The 20,322-nt window shown below is 57.6% G+C and overlaps 1 protein-coding gene across 1 annotated transcript in view; it reads left to right on the top strand.

The window, feature by feature from the left end:
- The window catches only part of ADGRB2 (adhesion G protein-coupled receptor B2), a 35,699-nt gene extending 20,899 nt beyond the window's left edge, over window positions 1-14,800 (top strand). Inside the window, exons 6-31 of the mRNA XM_008157026.3 lie at window positions 55-219; window positions 301-468; window positions 543-644; window positions 797-903; window positions 1,714-1,908; window positions 2,078-2,146; window positions 2,223-2,331; window positions 2,662-2,992; window positions 3,365-3,470; window positions 3,650-3,693; window positions 3,893-4,019; window positions 4,432-4,535; window positions 4,634-4,736; window positions 5,465-5,615; window positions 5,793-5,862; window positions 6,271-6,337; window positions 6,482-6,567; window positions 6,868-6,966; window positions 8,940-9,111; window positions 9,416-9,511; window positions 9,856-9,895; window positions 10,500-11,119; window positions 13,418-13,453; window positions 13,753-13,851; window positions 13,950-14,006; window positions 14,330-14,800. Of these exons, the coding sequence (XP_008155248.2) occupies window positions 55-219; window positions 301-468; window positions 543-644; window positions 797-903; window positions 1,714-1,908; window positions 2,078-2,146; window positions 2,223-2,331; window positions 2,662-2,992; window positions 3,365-3,470; window positions 3,650-3,693; window positions 3,893-4,019; window positions 4,432-4,535; window positions 4,634-4,736; window positions 5,465-5,615; window positions 5,793-5,862; window positions 6,271-6,337; window positions 6,482-6,567; window positions 6,868-6,966; window positions 8,940-9,111; window positions 9,416-9,511; window positions 9,856-9,895; window positions 10,500-11,119; window positions 13,418-13,453; window positions 13,753-13,851; window positions 13,950-14,006; window positions 14,330-14,515 (3,509 nt within the window). The 3' untranslated portion in view covers window positions 14,516-14,800. The remainder of the gene's footprint in view (window positions 1-54; window positions 220-300; window positions 469-542; window positions 645-796; window positions 904-1,713; window positions 1,909-2,077; window positions 2,147-2,222; window positions 2,332-2,661; window positions 2,993-3,364; window positions 3,471-3,649; window positions 3,694-3,892; window positions 4,020-4,431; window positions 4,536-4,633; window positions 4,737-5,464; window positions 5,616-5,792; window positions 5,863-6,270; window positions 6,338-6,481; window positions 6,568-6,867; window positions 6,967-8,939; window positions 9,112-9,415; window positions 9,512-9,855; window positions 9,896-10,499; window positions 11,120-13,417; window positions 13,454-13,752; window positions 13,852-13,949; window positions 14,007-14,329) is intronic.
- The last annotated feature ends 5,522 nt before the right edge of the window (window positions 14,801-20,322 follow it).

Genomic DNA, 20,322 nt, shown 5'->3' with positions numbered 1-20,322 from the left:
TGGTCCCCACGCCCCTCGCTCAACGGCCACCCCTGCTTGTGTCTCCCCATGCAGTGGAAGGTCAGTGGCTAGAATGGGGTCCCTGGAGCCCCTGCTCCACGTCCTGTGCCAATGGGACCCAGCAGCGCAGCCGGAAGTGCAGTGTGGCGGGTCCGGCCTGGGCCACGTGTCCGGGTGCCCTCACGGACACCCGCGAGTGCGGCAACCTTGAGTGTCCTGGTGAGTGCTTGCACGGATGGCAGGTGGCCATGCTGGCCCGGGGGGCCCCGGAGGCCGCTCAGTGCACCCCCTCTCCTGTAGCCACAGATGGCAAGTGGGGACCGTGGAACTCGTGGAGCCTGTGCTCCAAGACGTGTGACACAGGCTGGCAGCGTCGCTTCCGCATGTGCCAGGCCACGGGCGCGCAGGGCTATCCCTGCGAGGGCCCCGGGGAGGAGGTGAAGCCCTGCAGTGAGAAGAGGTGTCCAGGTATTGCTCGCAGGACCCTGGGGGTTGGGGCACAAGCACGTGGGCCTGGCTGAGCCCCGTCACTGTACCCGCAGCTTTCCACGAGATGTGCAGGGACGAGTACGTGATGCTGATGACGTGGAAGAAGGCGGCTGCTGGCGAGATCATCTACAACAAATGCCCCCCCAATGCCTCAGGTGAGGGCCAGGCGGCTCCCCCGCAGGCCCCCACCCCTGTCACTCCTGCTGCCCCCTTCTGGGTTTCCAGCTTCTTGGATCATCCTGAGGAGCAGGAGGAAGTGGGTGAGAGCTCAGCTCCCACACCCAGCCCTCTGTCCTGTCCCCTGCAGGGTCTGCCAGTCGCCGCTGTCTCCTCAGTGCCCAGGGTGTGGCCTACTGGGGCCTGCCCAGCTTTGCCCGCTGCATCTCCCACGAGTACCGCTACCTGTATCTGTCCGTGAGTGTTCCCTGCTGGGCTGGGGCCACACGAGATCTACCCCAGACGCTGGGAGGGGGCGGAGGGAGTTTAATTCTCACACATGCCCATGTGCCTTGGCATATGTATGCTGTGCTCACTTCTGCCAGGCTGTGCCTCTCCTTGTCTGGCAAACTCCTACTCATATCTCAAGGCCTAACTCTCAAGAGTATTCCCTTATCCCTGGGCCTGCCTCTGTTCCTACAGCTCTTCAGTCATTAAGTGTAATGAGTGCCGTCCTGTTAGACCGGGAGCTCCTGGATGGCCAAGGGACAGAGCTGAACTTATTTTTATGTCCCCAGTGCCCAACTTAGGGCCTGTCTTGGGATAAGAATGTTGTCAGTGAATGTGGCCTGTGTGTACTTGAAACTTGTATTTGAGAGAGAGAGAGAGAGAGAGAGAGAGAGAGAGAGAGAGAGAGAGAACGAACGAACATGAATGAGCTACACTGCATGTGCACCTGACCCTTTTGGGATGGGGGACACCCTATTCCTGTATCATGCTTTTCATCTTTATATGTACATCTGAGCACCTTCCTTCACTAGCTATTTCTCTTTTAGCCTTTTAAAAGCACCTTTAGAGATTCTCTCTATGGGTCTCTTTCTCCAACTCTGTCTCTCCATGAGTTCCTTTGAGCATCTCTGCCTCCCCCTCCATCCCCCAGGCCTGCAACTCCCCCCCCTCCCTTCCCTTTCCTCCAGATGCAAGGAGTGGGCGGACTGGAGTGGGATGGGCCAGGGGTGGTCCCAGCTCCCAACACTCCGATGACAGTAGCCCACCTGTCACCTGCAGCTTCGGGAGCACCTGGCCAAGGGGCAGCGCATGCTGGCGGGTGAGGGCATGTCACAGGTGGTGCGCAGCCTGCAGGAGCTGCTGGCCCGGCGCACCTACTACAGCGGAGACCTGCTCTTCTCTGTGGACATTCTGAGGAACGTCACTGACACCTTCAAGAGGGCCACCTATGTGCCCTCCGCTGATGATGTGCAGGTACCTCCCTGCCTTGCTGGAGGGAAGGAGGACCGAGGGTGCAGAAGCGCCGGACTGAACGAGTCTGGGCCCCTATGGCAGCGTCTGCTGGGGGTGGAATTGTGGCTGTGATGGCGACGCTCTGGTCCCTGGGGCTGGGGCTTCCTGACAGTCACTGCTCGCTCCCCAGCGTTTCTTCCAGGTGGTGAGCTTCATGGTGGACGCGGAAAACAAGGACAAGTGGGATGATGCTCAGCAGGTGAGGGGCTAGGCTTCTGGTTTCCTCCCCCATGGATCACCTCCATCTTGGACCCTTACATACCTCCTGTCCCCAGGTGTCCCCTGGCTCTGTGCACCTGCTCCGGGTGGTGGAGGACTTCATTCACCTGGTGGGCGATGCTCTCAAGGCCTTTCAGAGCTCCTTGATTGTCACGGACAACTTGGGTACAGGAGGCCGGTGGGGAGGGTGCTGGCTGTGGAACCCAGGCCCCCGTGGAGGAGGGATGGTTTCTGAGGCTGCTCCTGTCCCTCTCTCTTGGGGCCCTGTCTTTTCCATAGTTCACTCGTATTTGTATTTTTCTCTCCATGTTCCTTCCCCTCCTTCGTCTCTGTGTTGTGTGTCTCTGTTTGGGGGTCTCTGCACCTCTGGTTGGTACCGATCTTGGTGTCTGCATCTGCTTTCCTGCTGTGTGTCCCCCACATGTCTCTCTCCTTTTGTGTCTGTCCTCCATGTGTCCGTCTGTCTCTGCTGTCCCCCGCCCCGCCCCCCTGCAGTGATCAGCATTCAGCGAGAGCCAGTCTCAGCAGTGTCCAGCGACATCACATTCCCCATGCGGGGCCGCAGGGGCATGAAGGACTGGGTGCGGCACTCTGAGGACCGCCTCTTCCTGCCCAAGGAGGTGCTCAGCCTCTCCTCCCCAGGGAAGCCAGCGGCCTCTGCAGCATCCAGCAGCCCTGCCAGGGGGAGGGGCCCAGGAACAGTGCCCCCTGGTCCAGGCTACTCCCATCAGCGCCTCCTCCCGGCAGACCCCGAGGATTCCTCCTCCTACTTCGTGATTGGTGCTGTGCTCTACCGCACCCTGGGCCTCATTCTGCCGCCCCCCAGGTGAGTCCCTGGGAAGGGTGGATGGGGCTTCCGAGGGACCAGGGAGTTCCAGCTGAGAGAAGGTGGACCGCGCCTGTGCGGGCCACAGAGAGATCCAGCTGCACCCTCCTGCAGCCTCAGGGACCCCTCGCCTGGCTCTGGATACAGGTGCTTCTCAAAGGTGTCTATGAAGCTCCCGGAGGCTTCCCTGGGGTTCAGGGGGTGTTGGACTGAGCTCCAGACCTCACCCGAAATCCTGGGCCCCCCTGAGCTCTGGGTCTCTCCCTGGACTTGACCCCTGGTAGCCCCCTCTCCCCATCCAAAGCACCTTCGGGGTTCCTGACTGGGTGTGGGCACCCGCTGGCAGGAGCTGACCTCAGAACCTGTCCCCAGGCCCCCACTGGCTGTCACATCCCGGGTGATGACAGTGACTGTGCGGCCCCCTACGCAGCCACCAGCTGAGCCCCTCATCACAGTGGAGCTCTCCTACATCATTAATGTGAGTGGGGGCTCAGCGGGAAAACCCCAACGTGGGCGGCCAAAGGCCTATCTGATGGGGAGGTGGTGTGCACAATGGCAGGCTGACCCTCTGGCCCGTGGGGCCTGTGTGGCAGGGGGCGTGGTGGTCAGGGTGGTGAGCCCCCAGCCCACACTGCGCTCATGTCTTCTGCTCCCCAGGGCACCACAGATCCCCACTGCGCCAGCTGGGATTACTCCAGAGCGTGAGTTGGGCAGGGGCTCTGTGTGGAAGGCCAGAGGGCTCCTTGGTGCCATCCTTGGCCTAAGGGATGAAGGACTCTCCGTGGCCTGCCGTGTGGGTGTGGCCTTGCCCGGATTCACCTCTTTGGGCAGAGGCCAGTGGGATGGGGGTGGGGCCATGAAGCTGGGCTGGGGCTCATTCCCCCTCTCCCCCCACCTAAGCGATGCCAGCTCAGGGGACTGGGACACCGAGAGCTGCCAGACCCTGGAGACCCAGGCAGCCCACACCCGCTGCCAGTGCCAGCACCTGTCCACCTTTGCCGTGCTGGCCCAGCCGCCCAAGGACCTGGTGAGTCGGGGGTGCCGCCTGTGACAGTGTCGGAAGGGACCGGGTGACCCCACATGGGTGTCTGAGCAGCTGTACTTCTGGGGCTGCAGATGGAAGTCTGTGCCCTTGGGACGGTGCTCACAGTGATGGCATGTGCCTGGGGATGTGTGGCGGTGGGCATTTGTGAGTGTGAGCACACGTGTGCGTATCTGGTTGAATGCACAAGAGCGTGGGTGACTGAGCATAAACATGCCTCCACGTGTGTGACTGGGTCTGCTCTGTGTACCTGTGAGGACCGTGGTGAGTCTCCTTCTGTGTGTGGCTGTGACAACGGCACAGGCGCCAGTCCCTACCAGGCAGGGAGTGGGGGTGGAGGTGGAGGGCACCCCCTTCACTGCGGTGACCCATCTGAACCTCCGATCATCTTCCCCAGACCCTGGAGCTGGCGGGCTCCCCCTCGGTCCCCCTCGTGATTGGCTGTGCTGTGTCCTGCATGGCGCTGCTCACCCTGCTTGCCATCTACGCTGCCTTCTGGAGGTAGGTGGGATGCTGGGGAGATGGGATGGGAGGTGACCAGTCATCCCAGGTTGGGCTGGGACAGCCAGCTCCTCTGTCTCTGCCTGCTGTCCCCTCAGGTTTATAAAATCTGAACGCTCCATCATCTTGCTCAATTTCTGCCTGTCCATCCTGGCGTCTAACATCCTGATCCTGGTGGGCCAGTCGCGGGTGCTGAGCAAGGCAGGTGCAGGCTCACGGGGTATCAGGGAGTGCGAGTGGGGTGAAGGGGGTGAGGGTAGGGAGTGTTTGCAGGTGATGGCGCGTGCGTTTGTGTGTATGCACCTAAGTGATGGATGTTTCTATACACTCCAGCTGTGTGTTGGGTGAGGGTGTGGGAAATTGTGTGTGAGCATACGTGCAGGCGTTGGAGAGGAGGGGGTGTGTACTTGAGTGATGTCTGTGTACATCTGTGAATGTCTACGTGAGTCAGGCGCCTGTGTGCACATGTGTGGGCGGGTGACGTTTGTGGAGCCTGAGCCTTCTCATGTCTGGACATGTAAGAGCCTCACAAGGCCTTTGGTGCCATCTGCCTGTGGATGACCTGGGCTGGCTGTCCCTTATGCCCCCCTCGCCTTCTCTGCACAGTGCCAGCACTGAGAGTGCCAGGTGTGGGGCCACCCGGCCGTGACGTGGCAGGTGCTCCTGTCTGTCCCCCTCCCTGCCAGCCCCATCTGTGTGTGGGCAGCCTGCCCGACCGCCTCTCGGATGCTGAATGCTGTGTGCATGTCACCAGGCCTGTGTCGTGCTGTGTGTGGGTGCAGGAAGACGGGGGTGCCTGGCAGGGCTCTGTGGGGGGGGCGGAGCTCGGGTGGGCAGCTATGGCAGCCCAGCGCGGGGCGTGGGAAGCCTGGCGCCTCCCACCCTGGCTGCTGCTCAGGGCCACTCCCTCCTCTTCCCTCTCCTTGTAGGGTGTGTGCACCATGACAGCCGCCTTCCTGCACTTCTTCTTCCTCTCCTCCTTTTGCTGGGTGCTCACTGAGGCTTGGCAGTCCTACTTGGCTGTCATTGGACGGATGCGCACCCGCCTTGTTCGCAAGCGCTTTCTCTGCCTGGGCTGGGGTGAGCAGGGCCTGTGCTGGACTCTGCCAATGGGCGTTGGGGGCAGGGGCAGCAAGATAGGTTCAGCTTCGGCCACGGCCCCCTTCTGTGGGCACGAGAGACACCTGGGCTGGGGTCTGGGCGGATGAGCGGTCCCTGAGGGCTAGCCGTCTCAACCGGGCTCCTCTTCTCCCCCAGGTCTGCCTGCCCTGGTGGTGGCCGTGTCTGTCGGCTTTACCCGCACCAAAGGATACGGTACATCCAGCTAGTACGTGGGCAGTGGGGGTTACTGAACCTGCTAGGGCCCCAGACTGGGCCTCCGGCCTTTCCAGGCTATACCTCTGGCCCACACCTGCTGTGGGGCTTTGGGCAAATCCTTCCCCATCTCAGAGCCTCAGTTTCCCTGGTTGTAAACGGATGTGCTGGGATTGTAATATCTAAGAACTATTTAGTTCAGGGGTCTGCCTTGTTTGATCCCCAGGGGGCTGGGGCTTGATGGTCTTCACTTTTGCTAGAGGGGAAACTGAGGCTTGGCTAGAGCCAGTGGCTCCTCTAACCCTGTCTGGGGCTCGGCCTCATTGCTGATGTGGGCCTGGCAGCTCTGCAGGCTCTGAGGGATGGCATTTTAGGGTGGGGAGGAGCCTGCTTGGGTGTCTGATGCTCTCTCTCCCCCCAGCTGCTGGCTCTCCCTCGAGGGGGGCCTGCTCTATGCCTTTGTGGGCCCTGCAGCCGTCATTGTCCTGGTATGTGCCCCACTCAGTGTCCCGGGAGGGGTGTGGCCCCGGGGGTCGACTCCTCTCTGCACTCCAGCTCCCACCTGGGGCTTTCCCTGCCAGGAGGGCACCTGGTGATCCTGTCTCCCTCACCCCACTCCACGGGGCCCCCAGGTGAATATGCTCATCGGAATCATCGTCTTCAACAAGCTCATGGCTCGAGATGGCATCTCGGACAAGTCCAAGAAGCAGAGGGCCGGGTAAGGGGGCGTCTCTGTGACTTGGCCTTGTGGGAAATGGTGACGGGAGGGAGGGCTCTGGGCACTCTCGGAGTCAGGGCTTGACAATGCGACTGACCGGGGCTCCCTAACCTTGGTGCGTCAAGGGTGCAGGCAAGGTGGGCACTCGGAGTGCTCAGCTGCAGCCCCTCGCCCACCCTAACCCACCTCTCTCTCTCTCACCTGCCCTCCCCTCCTACCCTGCTCTGGGGCTCACACTGCCCCTCTCCTCCCACTTCCCATGTGTCTCCCCCCTTCTCCCGTGTCTGTGCTGCCCCCGAGGTCGGAGCGGTGCCCCTGGGCCAGCCTGCTCCTCCCCTGCTCAGCGTGTGGAGCGGTCCCCAGCCCCCTGCTCAGCTCAGCCTCGGCCAGGAATGCCATGTTAGTTGTGCCCCACGGGGGGCGGGGAGGTGGGTGGGCAGTGACCTTGGTGGGGGGAGGAGGGATATCAGCCCAGTGCCCTGGAAAGCTTGGTGTCCAGATGGCAGAGGGTATCGGGAGTGAATGTCTGTGCTTCCTTGGAAAATGCTGGGTTCCTGTGCCCACCCTCTGCTCCCACCCCTGTGCTCACTGCCAGCTTAGGTTTTATCCAGGCCCAGCTGAAGACCCCCTTACACCTCCACCTGCAGAAGCTTATAGTCCTTAGAATTCTTGAGGCCATAGAACCTTAGAATTAGAATGATAGAATCTTAGAATAAGACAGTCGGAAGCTAAGAATGTTAGCATGTGAATCACATATAGCCTTATCGTCTGTCATGGAATCTGAAAGGTAGAATTTTAGAGGTATTGAATCTCAACCAGTTGGGAGATAGAGAATCTTGGAGGTAGGGAATTATGTCACTGAGATACCCCTGTCCCTGGTAGCTGAGAATCTTAAAATTTCAACCATGCACAAATCCACAAGGGCCTCAGGGCCAACCTCCTGCCCAGGGCCAGGAATCCATCTCAGCCTCCCTGACCGGTGGGGTCCAGCTTTATCTTGCCCACTTCCAGGGTCAGGAGCTCACTGCCCCTGGAGGCGGTTGGCACCATTTCTGGGAAGCTCCGTGGAGTAGGAAGCTCGCTGTCCCGTGGGCTGCCAGCTGCCTCTCTGACCCAGGCTGTCAGAACTCGCAGATAAAAGCCTGGGCTTCGGAGGCAGCCAAACTGGGTCTGCATCCCAGCGTGGTCTCTCTGCCCAGCTGGGCGCACTCCAGTTTCTTCATCTGTAAATTGGGATAATAATCCCTGTGGCTGTTTGTTGGAGTTGTTTTGATTACAGTGTGAACTAATGTATGTAAAGTGTTCCGTGTAGGGCCTGGCAGAGAATAGGTGGTTAATCAATGGTAGCTCTTATGACTGCGATTAGGCCCTCTCTTGGCCTTGGCTCTGCCCCCGGGGGCTGTGGAGACCACGGCGCCTGCCCCCACGCCAGGCTGAGCAGCTCCCCACCGCTCTTCGAAGGACAGATCTTGGCCCCTTGCCCCTCTTTCTGCCTTGTCCAGAGCTGTGTCCCCGCCTTGCCTGACTCTCCCACCTGGGGTGTTCATGAGGCAGAGGGGCTGGGTATGGCATGGCACCTGGCCCAGAAGGGCAACACTGCCCTCCTCCTGCACCCAGTAGGGCAGTTGGCACTAGTGGCTGGATGCAGGGCCCATCTTCTGCCTTTTCCCCTCTGCCCTCCCCTGTTAAGGAGGCGAGGCATGTGTGGGTTTGGCCCTGATCCCGGCTTTTATCCCCAGGCCTCTGAGCAGGCACTGGGGGCCTGGGGCCCCCTCCTTGGGGAATTGAAAGGGAGGGGAGCCTCTGATGCACTGGCCCTGGCCCCCATCTTCTCCCCACAGATTTGTGCTCTGTGACATCCTCTGTGGCTGTGCCTGTTTAATCTTTCTGACTGTGTGTCTCTACCTGCCTCAGTCTCTCACCGTGTCTGCCATCTCTCTCTGTCCCTGTCCTCTTCTTCCTCTCCCGGAATCTCTGGGGATGTGGCCCAGGCTGTGATTTTGTACAAATTGGAGCTGAAAGTCACAGCAGTGTCTCCCTTCTCCTCCTCTCCCTCCGTCCTATTCCACCTTCTCCGCCTCCGTCCCCTGATGCTGCCTCTGGCTGTGGCTCAGTCCCATTGTGTCTGTGTGTCTGTCCCTCCCACCTCTCCGGGTCCCTGCCCCGGCCCCATAGTTCTTACTTTCTGTCTCTGTTCTGTTTCTCCGACCCCAGCTCCTCAGCCCGTCTCTGCTTTGGGACATTACTGAGGCCTTGGAGGGTGGGGCCCTGTCACTCCTGGGCAGCTTAAGGGCCCCGGGCTCAGGGCAGGCCTGGCTCAGCTCACCCTGTCTGCTGGTGTCACCCTGACGGACCCTCTGCTGTGTCTTCAGGGCCTCACTCTGGAGCTCCTGCGTGGTGCTGCCCCTGCTGGCGCTCACCTGGATGTCCGCCGTCCTGGCCATGACAGACCGCCGCTCCGTCCTCTTCCAGGCCCTCTTTGCTGTCTTCAACTCCGCCCAAGGCTTCGTCATCACGGCCGTGCACTGCTTCCTGCGCCGAGAGGTGGGCTGGGCCTCCTGTCCTCGGGCACCCACCTCGCCAGGCCGGCTCTCGCTTCTCCCCATGTGCAGACAGAGAGGATGGAGGCCCCAGCCAGGCCTCCAGCTGGGCAGCCCTGGGTGTGGAAGCTGAGAGCCTGGGGCAGCCTTGTCCCCGGCCTCCTGGGCTCCTGCTCCCCTCAGCCTTTCCCTAGGCTGGATGTGCTTCTGTCCTTCCAAACCGCCTGGGAGCCTGGGTGGGAGGCACGGCCAGCTGTGGCCAGCAGCCCTGTGGCGGCCTCAGGCCAGCAGGCACCCACTGCCCCCAGGTCCAGGACGTGGTGAAGTGCCAGATGGGCGTGTGCCGGACCGATGAGAGCGAGGACTCCCCTGACTCATGTAAGAACGGGCAGCTGCAGATCCTGGTGAGTGACGAGGCCTGGCGGGGTCGGTTCTGAGCACGCCCCCACCCCCATTTCCCTGCTCCCGGCCCCTCACCTTCCCCATCCATGGCAGGGAGGGGACAGAGGCCAGGTTTGGCTCAGACTCAGCCACTGACCACTGGGTGGCATTGGGCAAGTCTTTCTCTCGTTCAGTTTTTAAACCTGTCAAGTGGGTTTGGAGTAGACATGTCTGGGGTCCCGGGGGCTCTGTTGGGTGTGCCCTGGGTAGCACCTCTGGGTGGGTAGGGAGGGGACTGAGCCCCCCCCCCCACCCCGATACATTGATTCTCTCTCTGCCCACCTGCTCTGTCCCTCTCTGCCTATAGTCAGACTTTGAAAAGGATGTGGATCTGGCTTGTCAGACAGGTGAGTCTGCTGGCACAGAGCTGAGCATGACCCCCCGGGAAGGCCAAAGAAGGGAGGGCCCCCAGCCCCACTGTGAGAGGCCCTGAGAGGGGTCTGACTGTAGAGTTTAGCTTTCGGGTCAGGCAGCCCTTAGCGGATTCCAGGCTGTGAACACACTTACTGTGTAACTTCGGGCCGTTTTCCTCTCTGAGCCTTAAACGGCTTAGGAGGCATCAAGTGCCTAGCAGGGTGCTTGGCACATAGTAGCTGTTACAGTGTAGTCTTATTTCCAGGATTCCTACCAGATTCCCTTTCCAGTTCTGTCTCCTGGAGAGGAGCTGCCCAGGGAGGGGGAGGGAGAAGGCCCTGTGACAGCCTCAGGGCTGTGGGGTCAGAGGTCAGGAGCCGACCTGTAGGAGTTGGGCCTTGGCTTTGTTCCTTGCGCTGCCTTGCTGTGGGTCTGTGGGCCAGTTGGTGTGTGAGAGAGTACCAGTCACCCAGCCATCTCGCCGGGACTGTTGGCTTCTCTATCTGAGCTCAGGGGCTTAGTACTGACCAGTCTGGGAAGGGGCATCTTGGGGTTCCTCCTCCCCAGAACTTACCTCCCTCCCACTCCTGCCCCCAGTTCTGTTCAAGGAGGTGAACACTTGCAACCCGTCCACCATCACGGGCACCCTGTCCCGCCTGTCCCTAGATGAGGACGAGGAGCCCAAGTCCTGCCTTGTGGGTCCGGAGGGTGGCCTCAGCTTCTCAACGCTGCCTGGGAACATCCTGATGCCCATGGCAGCCTCGCCAGGGCTGGGGGAGCCGCCGCCCCCCCAGGAGCCCAACCCCGTGTACATGTGTGGGGAGGGCAGCCTGCGGCAGCTGGACCTCACGTGGCTACGGCCAGGCGAGCCAGGCTCCGAGGGCGACTACATGGTGCTGCCCCGAAGGACTCTGAGCCTGCAGCCTGGCGGTGGGGGTGGAGGCGGTGAGGACCCCCCAAGGACCCGGCCCGAGGGCACCCCCCGACGCTCCGCCAAGGCGTTGGCCCATACGGAAGGCTACCCCAGCTTCTTATCCGTGGACCATTCGGGCCTGGGGCTGGGCCCTGCCTATGGGTCTCTACAGAACCCCTACGGGATGACCTTCCAACCGCCACCACCGACGCCCAGCGCCCGCCAAGTGCCCGAGCCGGGAGAGCGCAGCCGGACCATGCCCCGCACTGTGCCCGGCTCCACCATGAAGCTGGGTTCCTTGGAGGTGAGGCTCTGTAGGGCATGGGAGGCTGGCCACCAGGTGCCTGAGACTGTCTGAGTCCCGGGCAGCAGCCGGGAAGGGACAGCCAGCAACCTCCCCAGAGCAGCATCTTTGTACCACGTCGCTGTGCATCTCCTCCTCTGTTAGTGCCCACGGCAAATCCAAGGGAATCCTGCTCCTCTGAACTCCCCAAGGGGGCTTGGACTTCACGCTCTGAGGGTGCCCTTTTCTCACTTGCTTTAGTGCCTGCTTTGGGGTGAACGGTTAGAATGGATCTTTCTTGCTCAGGCCAGGCGCTGAGAGCCTGGGCCTCCTGGTCACACAGATCTGGGTTCAGATCAGAGCGCTCTGGTCAGCAGTGAGATCTTGAGCAAAATCTCTCTCTGAGCCTCAGTAGATCTCTCTTAGCATTCACATCTCTGAGCCTCAGTTTCCTCATTTGTAAAGTGGAGATAACAGAGCAGCTTCTTTGTGGATGGAGTTGTGAGGACTAGTTGATGGATATAAAACATTTATCTCTGTGGGGCGGGTAGAAAGTGCTAGATGATTGGGGATTACTGCCAACATCATCCCTGAAATCAGCCTCAGCATGGCCCGTAGGCCTGTGGCAATTGACCCTCCCCTTTCTAAGAAAATGTAAGCCCCGCTCTCTGCCCCCCTGCGTGGTTTCTGTGGATGCCCCACTTTCCCTCTGGCCTCCTCAGACCTGCTCCCTGCACAGAATCACTGGGAACAGGCAGACGGTAGTGACATAGAACTCTGGAACATTCTAGAACTCTAGTTGGAGGGATGAGGGGACTGTGGGTAAGGAAGGGGGCAGGAGTCAGGGCTCAGACACCGTTGGCTGCTCATGCTCGGCCTCAGAACCCTGCTCCCCATCCTCCGCACGGAGGAAATTAAGTTAGCATCGAGGAGCTTCACAAGTTTAGATTTTTTCCCCAAAATGTTTCTTGAACATTTGGTGCCTGCTCCTGTTACAGATGGCAAAACAGGAAGGCGTAACAAAGACAAAACCCAATCCCGGCATTGGGGATGGGGGTGAGCTCAGCCTCATGGTTTCGGTCTGTGGACACCTGCCTGTGGTTGGACCACACAGGAGGGGCCAGTGTTGGGCTCCCTGTGTGGGAGGTGGCAATAAATGTGGCGGCATCTTCAGGGGTCAAGGATGACTTCCCGAATTCTGGTGTGCGTAACTGCAGTGGGGCAGAGCTGGGGGGAGTGGATTTGCGGTGGGGGGATTCCGAATTCATTCCGTTGGGCACAGCTGTGGGTATTGGGAAGGGAGAGGTGTGCTGCCCCCAGAAGTAGAGGCGTGGCTGGGAACAGGGGGACACACACGTGTGCGTGGTGAGGGGCAGGAGAAGGTCCAGGGCAGATGTGCAGGGCCTAGTGCTGGGGAAGCCAGGGTGGCCGGTGGAGGGAAGCAGGCAACCGGGGGAGTGGTGCCCTGAGGGCCGGTGTGGGGAGCATGTCTGCGGGCCTGGACTTGGGAGATCTGGATGGTGTTTTAGCGGCATCCTTGAGGGCCTCGGGGCAAGCCCCTTCTCCTCTCTGGACCTCCGTTTCCCCCGTGTAACCGGGGAGAGTTGGCCTTGGTTTCGTGAGTGCTCCATGCCAACATTCTAAGACGCTGAGGCCTCCTCCTTGGGTGGCACTGGACACTGAGTGGGTTGTTAGGGCCCTGGAGGTGGATCTTGGGCACATGAGGGCCAGAGAGGCCAGTGAGGGGGTGGGGAGGCCAGGGAGGCAGGGCCTGGTTTTTGAGGAAAAGGGGCAAGGAAGGGTTAAAAGAAGGACTAAAAACCCTCGTCCTGTGTTTGCTGGACAAATGGAGGGTTCTGGGCAGAGGGGAGCCCGGGGCTGGCAACGAGAAAGGGGCAAGATGGGCAGAGGGGTAGAATCCAGGGCACAGAGGCAGGAGCGTCTGCTCTGTGGTCCCGTGTGGGGATCGTGTCCCTGCCACCTTGGAAGTCTGTACTGGGACATTGGCCCAGGTGCGGTTGCGTGTCTGCGAGTGTGCCAGTGTGTGCCTCCTGTGAGCGTCTGCCTGCATGTGTGCACCGCAGGGGGGCCTGGGGGCAGAGCGGCAGCCCTGTGGCAGGGTAGTGTCTCGGCTCCTCATCTCCTTGTCCCCCAGGCCTCAGGCCCTCTTCTCACAGCCCCAGGGGCTGCCTTTTAAGGATCCTGAGCTCCTAGGCCCAGGCAGGGGGCAGCCCCTGGGGTACCAGGTTTCCGGTCGGTAAAGCCCCTGCGTGTGGTAATAAACTTTCCTCTCCTTCACGGCCTCCTTGCTCCTTCCAGAGAAAGAAGCTGCGGTATTCGGACCTGGACTTTGAGGTAAGTGCTGTGTGTATGTGTGTGGTGAGGGGGTGGGGGTTGTCCCCGGAGAGTCCACTCCTGAAATTAGCCCAAGCCCCATTGCAGAGCCTGACCTGTGGGATCCTCCCAACACCCCCTCCCTGCCCAATCCCGTAGCTCTGGGTGAAGAGAGATCCAAGCCTTGTCCCTGAGGGGCCAGCAAGAGGCAGGGATGTGGGGACCCAGGGTGCCGAGTGCCCTGAGTGCGGGGCTGGCTCACGGTGCTGTCCCGGGGGGCGGGGGGGGGGGCACCGCCTCTGACGCCCTGTGGCTCCCAGAAGGTGATGCACACCCGGAAACGGCACTCGGAACTCTACCACGAGCTTAACCAGAAGTTCCACACCTTCGACCGCTACCGCAGCCAGTCCACGGCCAAGGTGAGGGTTCCTCCTGGGGCTGCCCTGCCCGAAGCTCAGGGCCCAATCTGGTGCAGTGGCCCCGGGGGTCAGACCCTGACCCATGGCCCCCGTTACAGAGGGAGAAGCGCTGGAGTGTGTCCTCGGGTGGGGCGACCGAACGGACTCTGTCCAGCGTAAGTCCCCCTGGGCTGGGTGGGGGTGAGTGGGCTCTGTCCACCTCCCCTGCCTGGACAAACTCAGCCTGCCTCGCCAAGGGCCTACCCGTGCCATAAGCAACAGTTCTGGGGTTGCACGGGGATAGGGAGCATTGATGGGGGCTCCTCCGGGGTCTTCAGGAGGGTGGGCAGAGCACAGATTTGTACCCAGCTTGGGCACCTGATTGCTTAGTGACTTTGTGCATCACTGGCTCTCTCTGGGCCTCCTCAGTTTGCTCTTCTGCACAGTGGGTGAGAAAGTATTGTTCCATCTCCATGGGCCCCTCCTGCTCCCTCCACAGGAGAAGCCCAGTCCGGGGGAGCGCCCTAGCTTGGCCCAACAGCGGCGACACCAGAGTTGGAGCACCTTCAAGTCTATGACGCTGGGCTCACTGCCCCCCAAGCCCCGAGAACGGCTGGCCCTGCACCGGGCAGCAGCCTGGGAGCCCACAGAACCACCGGATGGTGACTTCCAGACAGAGGTGTGAGTGCCACGCCAGACTGCCCTCTGCGAATAAAAAAATATATATCTCTCTATTTTCACACTCCACTTTGGAACTACCCAGGAGCCAGCGCCCCCTCCCCTCTCCCGAGGGCTGGGCAGGACGGTGCGGTGGACTCAGCTGGTCTGGGGGAGCCAGACTCGGTGTCGCCTGGGGGGCCAGGGCCCTTCCCTGTTTCTTAGAGGCCCCTCAGGCACTGGAGCCCCATCTTTGCCCCAGCCTGTCTGTCCCTGTCCTGGGCTGGGGAGGGGGAGGGGAACTTTGTTGGGAATAAACTTCACTCTGTGGATTTTGCTGCGGAGCTGTTTGCTTCCCTCCGGGGAGGGCCCAGCCCTGGGAGCCCAACAGCTTTGTTTATCTCCCTGGTTCACTTCGCTTGGTCTCATCAAAGTGTGTGATGGGTCAGTCCAGCCCTGACTTGGAGTGAGGGGCGTCTGGGCTCTGGCCCTGTCTTTGCCCTTGAATCCCTGGGCGACCTTGGGCACACCCCTTTCCCTGTCGGGACCTGGGGTAAGCAGGTTGGGAATGTGGGGTGGGGCCCCTTGCAGCTGGCCTTCCCCAGTGGCTCTGATGGTCATGGCTGCCTTTCCCTGGGGCCCAAAGGCCAGACTTTAGTGACCTCAGTTTCCCCATCAGTGAAATGGCGATGGTACTAATCCTTAACTCTTTGGGTTGTTATGAGGATAAAACAAGTTACTATGTAAAAAGCATAGTGAGTACCTGGCACAGAGTAAGCTCTGTGAGTATCAGCTGTCAGTCCTTGGCACTTGGTCTCGAGCTGTGCTCTGTGTTAGGAGCTTCACACACACAACCCCTGACCCCTCACCACAACCTCACTGGAAGGTTTTAGGTTGCCCATTTTGTGGATGGGAAAATAAGGCCAGAGATGGGCGTGACTTGCTCAAGGCCACAGTCAGAGGCAGGGCTGGGACTTCACCTTTATTAATATCCCCTGGTAGGACAGGGAGCTCAAGCTCAGCTTCTCGGCACCTGATCTTCATGGCTGCAGGGAGCTGGGTGCGGTGGAGCCTCAGGTTCCAGGGCTCAGGGTGGGTGTGGGGTGGAAGGGACAGGCTGGCTTGGTGTCAGAGGACAAGGACGGGAGGCTCCTTGCTGGGGCATGTTCTCTACATGCCTGAGTGAACCCAGCCTTCCTCACTGCGTATCCAGAAATTGATGTGAATTTATTCATGGGGAGCAGTTTGCAAGTGATATCTACCCCTCCCCTGGTTATTCCTTCCTGGGCCTGGATCCTATTCTAGGACCACAAGTGGGAAGCCAGTCCTGGGTGCTGTCCAGGGTTCTGAAAGCGACCCGCTGGCCTCCCAAGAGATAAGGAGACAGCCTGAGAGGCTCACCCAAGCTCAGCTGCAGCCTCTCCTTGCCTTCCAGACTGTGGCAGGGTCATGGGTGAGCAGACAGCCTGACTTTTATAAGACCAGATCCCAGGGAATGTTCAATTAAAAAAAAATGCAAACTACATCTGTAACTACATCTTCTAGTAGTTATTTTTTAAAAGTTTTTAAAAGGTGGAATTCATTTTAATAATATATTTAATGCAACATATTAAAAAACATCATTTCAACTAATAAGTTATCAGCAAGATACTTTTAAATATATATATATATATATATATATATATATATATATATATATATATATATTTTATTGATTTCAGAGAGGAAGGAAGAGGGAGAAAGAGAATCATTGATCGGCTACCTTGTGCACGCCCCACACTGGGGACTGAGCCCACAGCCTGGGCATATGCCCTTGACCAGAATTGAATCTGGGAACCTTCATTCCGCAGGCCAACACTCTATCCACTGAGCCAAACTGGCTAGGGCTCAACATTCTTTTTTTGTACTACATCTTTTATTTTATATATTTTTAAATCTTTATTGTTGAGCTTATTACAGATGTGCCCCCCCCCATTGCCTCCCTCCACCTGGTTCCAGCCCCGCCCCAGGCCTTCGCCACCCTATTGTCTGTGTCCATAGGTAATGCATATATGCACATAAGATCTTTGTTTAATCTCTTCCTGCACCCCAGCCCCCTTCTCTCTGAGAATTGTCAGTCTGTTCCATTTCCATGCCTCTGATCCTATTTTGTTCACCAGTTTATTCTGTTCATTAGATTTCTTACTTGTTTCTTTTGATTTTTAGATTCAATTGTTGATAGGTATGTATTTGTTGCCATTTTGTTGTTCATATTTTTTATCTTTATCTTTTTTTTTCTTCTTCCTCTTCTTAAAGAATACTCTTCAACATTTCATATAATACTGGTTTGGTGGTGATGAACTCCTTTAGCTTTTTCTTGTCTGTGAAGCTCTTTATCTGACCTTCAATTCTAAATGGTAGCTTTGCTGAGTAAAGTAATCTTGGTTGTAGGTCCTTGCTATTTATCACTTTGAATATTTCTTGCCACTCCCTCTGGCCTACATAGTTTCTGTTGAGAAATTAGCTGACAGTCATATGGGCATTCAATTGTAGGTAACTAACTGCTTTTCTCTTGCTGCTTTTAAGATTCTTTGTCTTTAGCCCTTGGCATTATAATTAGGATGTGTCTTGGTGTGGTCCTCTTTGGGTTCCTCTTGTTTGGGATTCTCTGTGCTTCCTGGACTTGTAAGTCTATTTCTTTCACCAGATAGGGCAAGATTTTTGGCATTATTTCTTCAAATACGTTTTCAATATCTTGCTCTCTCTCTTCTTCTGTCACCCCCATAATATGAATATTGGTACACTTGAGGCTCCTTACACTACCTTCATATTTTTGGGTTCTTATTTCTTTTTGCTCTTCTGGTTGGATGTTTTTTGCTTCCTCATATTTCATGTTGTTGCTTTAATTATCAGAATCCTCTAGTCTACTGTTGAATCCCTGTATATTATTCTTTATTTCAGTCAGTGTATGCTTAATGTCTGACTGGTCCTTTCCATGTGTTTGGCCTCACTAAGATCCTTGAAAGTCTCACTATGTCCCTTAGATGTTTCTAGAAGATTCTTGAGTAACCTTATAACTGTGGTCTTGACCTCTATATCCAGTAGTTTGCTTTCTTCCATACCTTTCATTTGTGACATGTTTCTTTGTCTCCACATTTTGGTTGCTTCCCTGTGTTTGTTTCTATGTATTGGGTAGAGCTGCTAGGTCTCCTTGAGTTGATAGAGTGGCCTTGTGTAGTAGGTGTCCTATAGGGGTCCATGGGTCAGCCTCCCCAGTCACCTGAGGTGGACACTCTAGGTGCACCCCTATGTGGGCTGTGGGCTTGTTGTAGTTGAGTCTTGATTGCTGTTGGTGTCACTGGGAGGAATGAACCTCTAGGCCAATTGGCTGTGGGGACCAGCTGCTACTACAGTAGGAGAGCTGCTGTGCAGGAGACACCCTATGGAGCAGGACTTGCAGGTGCTCACTGAGTCTGCCCCTTAAGTGTGTTGCTTATGGATGTGTAGAGTTGTACTCTGGTATGGCCTGACACTGACCACCGGGTGCACTGGCTCTTGGGTCTCCAGGGAGGTGCAAAGTCAGCCACTGCCTGAGGTCACCCAGCAGGAGCTACAGAGAGATCTGCAGATTCCTCCTCTTTGTATCGGGTTTGAAGTGCCCAGATGAGGCCCACCTGTGAAGCAAGGAAGGCTGGTGCTAGTACCAGGTCTTGGGCCTTTTATTGATAGGTTTGGGGTTCCCTGACCCAGCTGCAGCTTGTTTGCTATTTTCAAAGACAGGCCATTCATATGCAAAAGCTGCTGCTGGCAGCTGGGGTGAGGTTGTAAATTGGATGAGGCGGGGTCTTAGGGAATCACCAGGGTGGAGCAAACAGAAATGGCTGCCAGTCAGTCCTGAGACCGGAGAGGTCCCAGCACAGGAACAATGATCCCTGTGAGTGCCTCTGTCAGGGAGAAAGCCACCCCCAAGTTCCTACCCTGATGCCAGACAAATGTGTCCCCCAGAGCCTCGCCCTGGTGCTGGAGCTCAGAGGAAGCAGGACCTTGTAAGTTCAGTTCATGGTGCCGGCCTTTTAAGAGGAACAGCTGGGCCTCCAGCAGCCTCAGTGTCACTGAGCTCTAATCTTCACTGGGTTTTACAGTCCGCAGCTATGGGACTCTGGGATGAGGGTCTGGTGTGGGACTGGGACCCCTTGCTCCTCCAGGCGGCCTCCAAAGAGACAATCTTCCTCCCGATTAAATAGTGGCCCACGTGGGCACAGGACCAGCCCGTTCCACGCCTCCGTACCTCCTACCAGTCTCAGTGTGCTTTCTTCTTTACTTCTCTGGTTGTAGGACTTCTAGTCAGCCTGCTTTCCGGCGGTTCTGGACGATGGTTGTTCTGTATTTTAGGGGAGGCGGTGAGTATAGGCATTTGCCTATGCTGCCATCTTGGTTCCTCTCCTTTACTACATCTTGGAAATCTAGTGTGCCTTACCTGTGCAGCACATCTCAATTCCATCTGGACACATTTTGAGTGCTCCATAACCACATGTGGCTAGTGGCTACCATATTGGACAGCACAGCTCCAGACAGAGAAAAGGCAGTGACCTTGGACAAGTCAATGCTGTGTCCTCTGTGAAAAGGAGGTGTGAGTCCTACCTTGCATCCCTGGATCATGGTGAGGGCTCAAGGAGGCGAGGCAGGGAAGGTTCCCGGCCCTAAGCCAGCGTTCCTGGAATCTACAGGTGGGCAGGGAGGGGAAGCAGAAGGAGGTCTTGAAGCCTATGGACTGGTATCAGGCCTACCTTAGCAGAGCTGGGGGCGGCTATCCTCCCTCCTCCCCCAACAAGCATCCCTGGATCCTGCCTTCCCTCTTCCCACCTGTTGCCCCAGACCCTGGGGGAACAGGGGCAGGTGGGGCCTGGCACTTGAACAGACACATTAAAACGCAGTTGGATTTAATTTCCTTCCATTAGACACCAAATAAAAGGAACTTACGTGGCCTAGGTGGCCTGGGGGAAAGCCTGGTTGTGGCATGCTGCCAACTCCTGCTTCTCTGGACTCATTCCCCTTGAGGCTTTCTCTTGCCCACCACAGCAGCTCATGGGGTCCACAGTTGGGGTTTTTTAGGGCCCCCCCCCAGCATCCCCATTATTTCCCCTGTCTTCCTCCAAGGCTACCAATCCCAGGAAGACCCCTACCCTCTCAGGTCCTAAGCTGTGCTAAGTGTCCAACTGAGACTCTAATCAGGGGCTTCAGACTAGTGGGCTGTGAAAAAGGGTGTTGAGCAGGGGACTGGCGTGATCAGATTTATATATTAACAGGATTGCTCTGGGTGGATGGGAAATGGACTGGGGTGGGGGGTTACTGAAGAGTGAGAGAGGATGTGGAGAGACCAGTGAGGAGACCATTCATATGAAGAAAACTTAACTAGTGGGGGTGCCATGCAGGAGGCATGGGATCTACGTATATGTATGTAGTAGGTGGAATTGTCAGCCTTGGTGTGGATGATAGGGGAGGAGCCAAGGATGACCTTTCGGCTTGTGTCTTACACACCTGGATAGATGACCTTGCCATTGGATTTGGGGTACAGGAAGAGGACCAGATTTGGGGGAGACAATCATGACTTTGGCCTTGGGCATGTTAACCTTGAAATACCTTAGAGATGGTCAAGGGGGAGTTTTGAGTGTGAAGTGGGTGGTAGGACAGGACTGGAACTCAGAAGGGCTGGGCTGGAATCACTGGCATGGCAGGAAGCTGGGTTGGAGCCGGCCATAGAGTGAGTGGGAGGAAATAAAGATGGTGTAGACAGTTCTTGAATTGGGGCTATGAAAAGAGGGAGATAAAGCTCAGGGCCCTCTGTAGGCTCTGAAG

Source organism: Eptesicus fuscus, chromosome 9 (assembly GCF_027574615.1).
Source record: "Eptesicus fuscus isolate TK198812 chromosome 9, DD_ASM_mEF_20220401, whole genome shotgun sequence".
Lineage (NCBI taxonomy): Eukaryota > Metazoa > Chordata > Mammalia > Chiroptera > Vespertilionidae > Eptesicus > Eptesicus fuscus.
This window is presented reverse-complemented; position numbering and strand designations above follow the sequence as displayed.